The sequence below is a fragment of the Sinocyclocheilus rhinocerous genome, unplaced genomic scaffold (genome assembly GCF_001515625.1).
Source record: "Sinocyclocheilus rhinocerous isolate Xijiao unplaced genomic scaffold, SAMN03320098_v1.1 scaffold603, whole genome shotgun sequence".
Lineage (NCBI taxonomy): Eukaryota > Metazoa > Chordata > Actinopteri > Cypriniformes > Cyprinidae > Sinocyclocheilus > Sinocyclocheilus rhinocerous.
Window position 1 is genome coordinate 2,507,173 of NW_015656630.1, and position 9,237 is coordinate 2,516,409.

The window sequence follows — 9,237 nt, forward strand, 5'->3', positions numbered from 1 at the left end:
AAAAAAAAAAAAACTATTATTGCAATATCATTGCATTTTTTATTTTAATGTTCAGGTCACATTTCACAAAATTATAAATTCAAGGATACCTAAAATAAAGCCTTTTTGTCTTATAAATAAAAAGAAACAGTAAAATCAAATATTATCACATGTTACGCTTTCACATTAGTGCGTATGAGTGTTTGTCTTACCAGGGTGAAGTTATCATATGTGTTCATGAGCTCACTGATGCGGTACTGCTCCAGCACCACCATCCCGCTCAGACTGGGGATCTGCTCCCGAGCGCAGTCCTCACAGTGAACCACATACGTCTTCCTACTGCTGTTCTCACTGGTCACAAACAGCAGGTTAAACACCTCCACCTGTTCACACATGCACAGTCACATACATCAACAAGATGCAACATCTCACGACAGAACATTATTTGCCATCAATCTATTGAGTATCCTCACGTCGCACTCGTTGCAGTAGTACGCTGGCTCATCCTTCACCCTGCTCTGATAGGAGATCTTCTTCCCTGCAGACACCAGCTGGTCCCTCAAAATCTGAATTTGTTTGATGGACTGGAGCAGACAATGTCTGAAAGACAAGACAAGAAGGAGATGGAACTATGAAATCATTTCAAGTAGGTCTCAGTGACACAAATAATGCAACGCCGCACTCACTTGATCATCTTGAATGTGTTTGGGTCTGTGATCTTGACTGTGCGGGCGACGTTCCAGGACACGTGAATCATGGGGACGATTGATTTTACTTTCTTGATCTCGTTCCATTCAAAGCGTTCAAGAGCCAGCTGGTATTGATAGGCTGGAAAGACAAAGATGAAGCAAGTGCCAAATATATTTACAGTAAATGTGTGGTGAATGTCTTTGGCGCCCTCTATTGTCACAGTGTAGACTCACCATTTAAAGGGCCCACGTTCCAGGCAATGTTGTTGCACCAGCCCACGGCCTGGACCCAGTGCACAGTGCCAGCGTTGATCCACACCAGGTCACCGGGTCTCTGAATGAAGCGGTACACTGGGATGTTTGAACGGTACAGATCCTCCAGAACTGGCCACCACGAGCCTGTCAGATAGTCCACAGTATGCCTAACACACAGAAGACATAAGCTTTATATATAATCGCATTTGTCATCATGCTAAGCCATAAAAATAACTGCCATGTGTGATCCAAATCTTACTTTTCGCATAAGTCACTGATGGCTTTCCAGTAGTGTTCATGGACGGCAAACCACTCACAGTCTCCAGGGCCAATATTGATGTTCACTGAACAGAAGTTATTATTTTCCTGATGTCCTAGAGAGAGGAAATCAGATCTTCAATTTTTTATTTTTATTTTTATTTTTTTTTAAAACATGTTCAAGTCACATTTAACAAAGTCTATGTAATATAATCAAAATAAAGTTTTACTTTGGTTAAAATAAAATAACATCTGATAATATTTTAATTTTATTTCAAACATTGTCACATTTGACAAATTCTACAATTTTGTCTATTTTAATAAATAAATGATGAAAAAAAAAATCATATCATACATTTTGATATTTTATTGTTAACATGTCCAGGTAACGTTTTACAAATTATAAATTCTATTTATCATAATGAAAAATGAAGCCTTTTTAAAAAACAAATGTAAGTAAATAAAGGCAAATAAAAAAAATTATCATTACATATTTTTTTTAACGTGTCCAGGTCACATTTCACAAAAATATTATAATTTCTACAGAAGTTATTATTTTCCTGATGTCCTAGAGAGAGGAAATCAGATCTTCAATTTTTTATTTTTATTTTTATTTTTTTTTAAAACATGTTCAAGTCACATTTAACAAAGTCTATGTAATATAATCAAAATAAAGTTTTACTTTGGTTAAAATAAAATAACATCTGATAATATTTTAATTTTATTTCAAACATTGTCACATTTGACAAATTCTACAATTTTGTCTATTTTAATAAATAAATGATGAAAAAAAAAATCATATCATACATTTTGATATTTTATTGTTAACATGTCCAGGTAACGTTTTACAAATTATAAATTCTATTTATCATAATGAAAAATGAAGCCTTTTTTGTAAACAAATGCAAGTAAAATAAAGGCAAATAAAAAAATAATCATTCCAATTTTTCCAATTCATGTCCAGGTCAAATTTCACAAAAATATTATAATTTCTATTTTGCAAACTGAAAATGAAGCATACAAAAATAAATAAATAAATTCCTGATGTCCTTAAGAGAGGATGTCAGGCTTAAGGTTTATGACCATTTTTTCTTTTGCTTTATTTTAAACATGTCCAGGTCATATTTTAAAAAATAACATAAATTAAATTTTGTATAATGATAATGAATCCTATTTTTAAAAAATACAATTAAATCAAACATGTTTCTCTATGATAATATTGTGTGTTAAAGTTTTGTTATTCTGACGGAGACCAAACTTCTGAATGGTAATAAAAATAAAAAAAATCCACAAGGTAAACAACTTCATAAATGAATTCAATAATGTCTTTTTTCAAATCTAAGTTAGTGAGGGTTAGAGAAGTCTCAAATGCACGAATACCTCGTGTGTGTGTTTGTGTGTGTGTGTGTGTGCACTGACCTGGTGTGCGGCTGCCAGGGACCTTCATATAAAGCTGGACTGTGTTCATGCCCAGTATAGTTTGGCCAACGTGACTCAGCATGTTCGTGCTGGAGGACACACGCATGAACGCAGGCAACTTCAACAGCTCCTGCAGCTGCAGCTTCCACCTGAACACAAGACCCCACAGTCCTTTACTCACACCAATGCAAGTAATAATGACACTCATAAAAGCACAGTGAATGGGGTATATGTCGAAAGTCACCCGACCAAACCGGAAAACAGGTCTCATCGCTTGTTGGAGAAAGTGTTAACAGCAGTACGAACTGATGGCAATATCTATGGACTTTTAAGGTAATCAGCTAAGCTAGCTAGTTGTTGTTATTATTGGGGCTTTATTAAATTTTAATATTCAAAAGTTAATTTAAAAGATAAAAAAACTTTCAGATATCAATCTACATACTGATGGACATCGGTTATCATCATCTTTGGTATCTCTTTGGAAGGCATCTTGAGTTAAACAGCTCCACATACTGTACAAAACACTTGAACCGGAAGCAACGAGACCTGCTTTAATACGGAAATCTGTTGCGCATGACCCCCATAGTCTCCCTGTCCAACATTATTTTATGGATGATTGTCAAATAATGTCACCGTGATATCAAAGTGAACATCTCTCACCGTTTTGGGTCTGACAAGTCAATGTTGGTTCCAAATTTAATGATTTTTCCAATGGTTTTCTGCTCCGAGCTGTTAAAAAAAGAAACTTTTCAGAGATAGCATTTAAAAAAAATAAACAAACAAACAAACAACAAAAAATATATAATTCAATCTGGGCCTGGTAATAGCAATCTACAGTATATGCATTGTTATATGATAGTTTAAACATTATTTTTTAACTTTACCTGGATGTGGTGGCAGTCTCAGTGTTTCCTTGGGAGCTGGATTTTTTCACAGTTTTTTCCTCCGATTTGTCTTCTTCATCCTCATCTTCACTGTCTTTCTCTTCCTAAAAAAAAACAAATAGCTTTCATTTTCTTAAATTTCATTTTGAGTGTGCGCGTGTCACTGTGTACCTAAAACTTCCAGGCGATTGCCTGGACCCTCAGCATCATCAAACTGCAATACCCTTGTCCTGAGAGGGAGGAGAAGGGACATTTCACGTAATAATTTTTCATTTAATTTAATATGATTTTATTGGGTGAGGCAGACTGTTACGCTGTCACCAGAGTGTTTCCCGTTGAGACTTAGATGTAACTCCAGTTAAGCATGAGCTAGAGTTGCTTTCTGATCCCACTGAGGCACTCATGGTAACAATTTCTACCTGTAAGCTCTCCTGGAAACTGGATGCTTGGTACTGTGCGTATTTAGCGATGGTAGTGTGAGATCTGCTGCTTTCGCAGGGCCAGGTCTGGGCGGATCCTAAATGGTTCCAGTTCTCGTCTGCTGGCTGCTGCACCTGAGTCCTCACTTCCACCGCATGCTCTGAGTTGGCCTCAACCAGGGATTTAGTGGAGAACAGACCCAGATCTAACAGAAAGACAAGAATGTCACACTAAACGGGAAACATTTGAAAGCCATCTTTTTCTCTAAGTTTTTGACTTCCGTCCATACTGAGACGGCGTTTTTGTCCTGCGAAAACTGAGCTTTTTGAAAACGATGGCATGTTTAGTCATGTGATAGATATCTATGTTTATACTGGAATGTGCCTAATATATGGTATTCACTTTCATAGTGTTGTAAATGATAGGATATATGTTACTTTGCACTATTTTTGTTCATATTACATTCCAGCAGAGATCATGAACCTGCAACTGCTGCCTTGCAGCAAAACATGAGGACAATTGCATTTTAGACCATACATGGAATAATGGAGTGCGCACTAGACACACCAGTAAGTGATGGGATTTTTTGCTAATAAACAGACCATGGCAGAATAACAGCATGAGAACTGTATTTTATATCTCATATTTATATTGAATATTTTTTTATATTACTTTATATCTCACCAAGCTTTTATTACGTTTTACATGTGTGCAATAAAATGATTTTAGTGTTTTCTGACATTTCAGGGTGGATGGGGAAACTTTTGGAAAACGTAGTTTTTAAGTGTTTTCGTATTAATGTAGACATAATGTGTGTGTGTTTGTGATATTGTATTTTCTCACTGAGACGGAGGGATCCAGCCAGTCCTCTGATGACAGTAACAGCATTTTTAGGGTCTGTGCAGAACTGCAGCAGCACCGGAGAAAAGGCATCTCTTTTACTCTCTAGCTAAAAATATAAAAACATAAACAGAAAGTCAGAATAACAGACATCAAACAGTCAACTTAAATGGTTATTGTTTATCATTACAACAACAATAATAAAGACATCTAATGTATCCATATAAACTAATGTCTGACAGAGAATATGATTAATAAATTACAGTACTTTATTAAACCTTAAGCCTTATGAACTGATTGGCCTCAACTCACATAAATGCTCGGTGTTGGAGGGTTGAGTTTCTCTCTGGGAATAGGAGTCTCGGTGGACAGGATAAGTTTCACTGAAAACGCTGGAAGCAGGTATGACTCCCGAAACTTGCTCTTGATGTTTGCCCCTCTGTCACAGAAACAGAAAGGGTGTGTGTGTAAATGCAGAGAACAAAAAACAGAAAAAAATAAAGTAAGATGCATGGTTCATATTCCCCATCAAAGTCATTATAATACTAAGTTTAGAGCATTAAACACTGTTATGATGCTAGGGTGCTGTGAATAGGTGCCTGGGTGGTGCCGTGTGGTTCCTAAGTGGCTCTTTTAGCCCAATGGTATGCGTTACTAAGGTGTTCTGGGTGGTCGCTAGGTGGTTGATTACTGGCCCAAGTTAAAAGAGTGCACCTCCAACATTCTGTTTTTAGATATGGATCAGGTGCCTTCAGTGTCAGTCCATGGAATTTAGCCTTTAGCTTTATAGCCATTTAGCCTCAACAAGCACCGCTAATAACTATTAAGTACATCAGAATAATCTGAGGTCTAAAGTCAGATGTGAACTTACTTGCAGGCTTGTATGACCTCAGCTGCGCTATTTTTGATGTTGATGGCATTGAGTGGCATGGTCTTCTGCTCAATCTCTGATGCAATGCAAGTCTGCCAACCTCCACTCTCAACCCTGACCAAACAGATCCTCAGTTCTTTCAAGGGAATTTTAGACAACTCCTGCAGATTAAGGAGATTGACCCGGGCCAGCAGCGGAGGTCTGCTGGAGGGTGTCACAGTAACAGGGGTTTGCGTGTTGGTTGTGGCAGATGTAGATGATGCTGTGGATGTATCAGCCTTTAGTGTGTCTTCTTTCATGGTCTCGTTTTTAATGTCTGTCTCTTTTTCTCTCTTGACTTCTTTAGATTCTGTTTCTCCATCTTTCAAGTCAATTTTTTGGTTTTCTGGGGCAACCTGTTTGTTCTTGATTTCCACCAAGTGCTCATTTAAACCTTCAGAAGATGAATCCTTTGTCTTAGTCTCAACCTTCACTTTTTCCTTTTTATTCTCTTCTCCATTACTCTTTTCGGGATCTTCTCCTTTTACTTTCCGACCAGCTTTTCTTGGAGACCTCACTTGATCTTTCTGTCTGGCTCTGTCTTGCTCCTTTTCTCTCTCAGTAGACGTGGACCCGCTGACTTTCATAGCCTTTGACAGAGGGCTGGAGTTTTGATTGAGCAGAAGCTCGCAGCTTTGTACTAGTTTATCCTGCAGAGTGGCGTGAGACATTACAGGTTCCTTCTCCTCCAGTGAAGTGCAGGTTGGGTCTTTAGCTGATTCAGCTACTTTGACCTCCATTTGTTCATCCATCTTCTGCACATCAGTTTTCTCCCTTTCTTCTTCTATTCCTTCCTCTTTTGCATTGGTTTCCATTCTTTCTTCCTCAGTTTCACTCTCTTTGTCCTTCTCTGCAGGCTGGATCAGTGGTGGTGTGACCTGATCTGGGATTTCTGTAATTGGAGATGTGGCAGGTGGACTGTGCTGGTCTGGAGGGTGGATCTCAGGACCCAAGGACAGAGATGATGAGTATTTCACCCCAACTAATGCACCAGGGGGTGGCCGTCCAAATGGCCCACCCCTGTAAGTGTATCTATGGCTGCCCATCGCTGAGGTCGCTGATTCGAATGTGTCCATTTGGTGCAAGTGTGGTTTGTTGGGCTCAGAGCTACTTGATGCATCAGGACTACTATATTTCTGCTCTCCTTCTCTATTTTCTTCATCTTCTTCCTCAGTGTCCATTGCTTTAGAGGACTCAGGAAGACCGTACAGTTTGGCCAGGTCACTGTGGCAATAGTCGGCTCCAGTGTTGATCTCCACTGGATCTCTTAGTGGAGATGAGTGTGTTGGACTAGGTTGTAGCACTGGCCTCCTCAGTACTCTAATCATATCTCCCTCTTTCCCTTCCTCATCATCATCACCTAAGTCCGACACTGGAGAGCCCTGCCAGCTCAGAACAGGTGGGCTTGTTGGTGGGTCCAGCCTTAGGAGCTCCTCACTATAGGTGCAGTGAGCCGGGAGGAGGTCTGGGGCACTAATCAACCCTAAAATACCCTCTTTACTTCTGATGGTTTCTTCCTCACAACTCCTCTGCTTATCGGGAAGAGTAAGTTTGGACCTACCAACATCATGGGCTTCTACACTGTCATCATCACTAGTGTCTACATGGTCAGGCTCAGAAGATTCTGATTGGTCGTCAACCTCTAAGGCTTTAGTATTGGCTTCATGGGTTGACTGGCATGGAGAACAATGGTTATTACTGACAGGAGGGGATGTAGACGGTGGGATGAACCCTGAGGTATGTCGAGAGAACTCTTCCTCTCTGTGATTGAGATGAAGTGGCTCAAACAGTAGGTCATCCAGGAGAGGTTCAGAATCACTGGGATACAATGTTCCTAAATTGGGAGATGCTGATTTCGAAGGCGTCTCACTCTTCCTGTCTTCATACATTCCTTTTTTCCTCTCCTCCTTTGCTCTTCTTGTTATCTGTCCCAACTGTCGGCCATTTTGGTATATGTTCTTCTTATCATGCCCCTTTCTTCCGTCCCTCATCTTTTTCTTTTTCCTGTCCTCCATTTTTTTCTCCATCCGTTCTCTTGTGTCTAACAGCTCTGCTTCCTTCTTTTTCTCCCTCCTTGAACGCTCCTTGTGCCTCCTCTTGGCCTGAATGTGTTTCAAGAGTTCAGTGTCCAGCTTGCTGAGGCAGCTCTTGTGGGTGGATTTGAACCCAGTCTGGTGTTTAGAGTGGCTGCTCTTCTTCATTTCTGACTTCTGTGCCCTCTGACCTCTGTCTGAGGTTTGAGTGCCGGGTAAAGAAGGGGAGTCTGAGTCTCTCTGATTGTGTTTCTTTAACCCAGTCTCTGGGCTCCTCCATTCTGAACAATCTGTAACTCTACCCTCTGCACTGCTGTACGACTGGATGGGACTCCGTTGGCGGCTAATATGTTTAGATGCGCTTGGCTGTTTTCTGTCCCCACCCACAGACTCTTGAGATTCCAGGCCAGAGGTGGTACGCCCCATCTCCTGTAGAGAAACAAATGCCCGAACATTTCACAAGTTTATAGGCTACTAATACAAAAGAGCAGCTCGATATATATGTGAATTGCTTTGTGAAATGTAATGTTTGGCTTTCACTGATAATTTATATGGACTTGATATTTAATTGATAGCCTTGCAGAAGCCTTGATAGACTTTTGACTACTGATATTAAGTTTTGGAGCTTATTCTGGCCAAGAACGCCCACTTATACAGTCTGTGGGTGTGTTGTCTGAGGCTGAGACTAGTTCTTTGAACATTGGGCATTATATTGAAAGGAATAGTTGACCCAGAAATGAAAATTCTTTCTTCATTTACTCACACTACTGCCATGTTTTCCCGAGCGGCTCTGTGTTTTCCAGCCAGGCTGTGCTGTGTTGAATCTGGGCTGAGGTACTGAGGTGGCTGGGCTGCTGAAGGGGCCGGTGTGCCTCTGTGGTGGAGGGAGCTGGTGCTGCTGACTGTAAGGCACACTGGTGAGGTTTGCTGGTGATGGGCAATCCCAGCCCCCTTTGGCCCCACGGGGATGGGGGCCTGGATGATCTCGGACCGGATGATTGGGTTGCCCCTGTTTGGTGGGTTTCTTGCTGTGGAGGCCCTGGCTTGGGGCACTGTTGGATGGTGATGGGATGGAATATGGTCTGTGATCTCTCATGACGTAATGACTGGACTCCTTTTAAAAAAGTGAAAGAAGGATGATCATGAGTAATACAAAGTATATAATTGTACATTACATACAGCGGGTAAAATAAATATTGAACACGTCACCATTTTTCCCAGTAAATATATTTCTAAAAGTGCTGTTGACATGAAATTTTCACCAGATGTCGGTAACAACCCAAGTAATCCATACATACAATTAAAACAAAACAAATAAGTTCAGAAATTAAGTTACGTGTAATATAATGGAATGACACAGTGAAAAAGTATTGAACTACTGAAATGTATTTAATACTTTGTACAAAAGCCTTTGTTGGTAATGACAGCTTCAAGACGTCTCCTGTATGGAGAAACTAGTCGCATGCATTGCTCAGGTGTGATTTTGGCCCATTCTTCCACAGTCTCTTCAAATCTTGAAGGTTCTGTGGGCCTCTTCTATGAACTCTGAT

The 9,237-nt window shown here is 40.1% G+C and overlaps 1 protein-coding gene across 7 annotated transcripts in view; it reads right to left on the reverse strand.

Annotated features, from left to right (window-relative positions):
* LOC107720684 (lysine-specific demethylase 6B-like) overlaps positions 1 to 9,237 on the reverse strand; it is a 30,093-nt gene that overhangs the window by 1,826 nt on the left and 19,030 nt on the right. For 4 of the 7 annotated variants that reach the window (XM_016528472.1, XM_016528471.1, XM_016528474.1 and 1 more), the window contains 13 exons: positions 8,451 to 8,801; positions 5,616 to 8,116; positions 5,057 to 5,183; positions 4,748 to 4,853; positions 3,904 to 4,109; positions 3,485 to 3,588; positions 3,261 to 3,329; positions 2,601 to 2,749; positions 1,183 to 1,297; positions 903 to 1,090; positions 666 to 807; positions 453 to 579; positions 192 to 362 (listed from right to left, as the gene is read on the reverse strand). In XM_016528472.1, coding sequence (XP_016383958.1) covers positions 192 to 362; positions 453 to 579; positions 666 to 807; positions 903 to 1,090; positions 1,183 to 1,297; positions 2,601 to 2,749; positions 3,261 to 3,329; positions 3,485 to 3,588; positions 3,904 to 4,109; positions 4,748 to 4,853; positions 5,057 to 5,183; positions 5,616 to 8,116; positions 8,451 to 8,801 — 4,356 coding nt within the window. The remainder of the gene's footprint in view (positions 1 to 191; positions 363 to 452; positions 580 to 665; positions 808 to 902; positions 1,091 to 1,182; positions 1,298 to 2,600; positions 2,750 to 3,260; positions 3,330 to 3,484; positions 3,589 to 3,903; positions 4,110 to 4,747; positions 4,854 to 5,056; positions 5,184 to 5,615; positions 8,117 to 8,450; positions 8,802 to 9,237) is intronic. The other 3 variants (XM_016528475.1, XM_016528477.1, XM_016528476.1) reach the window with 3 other exon arrangements.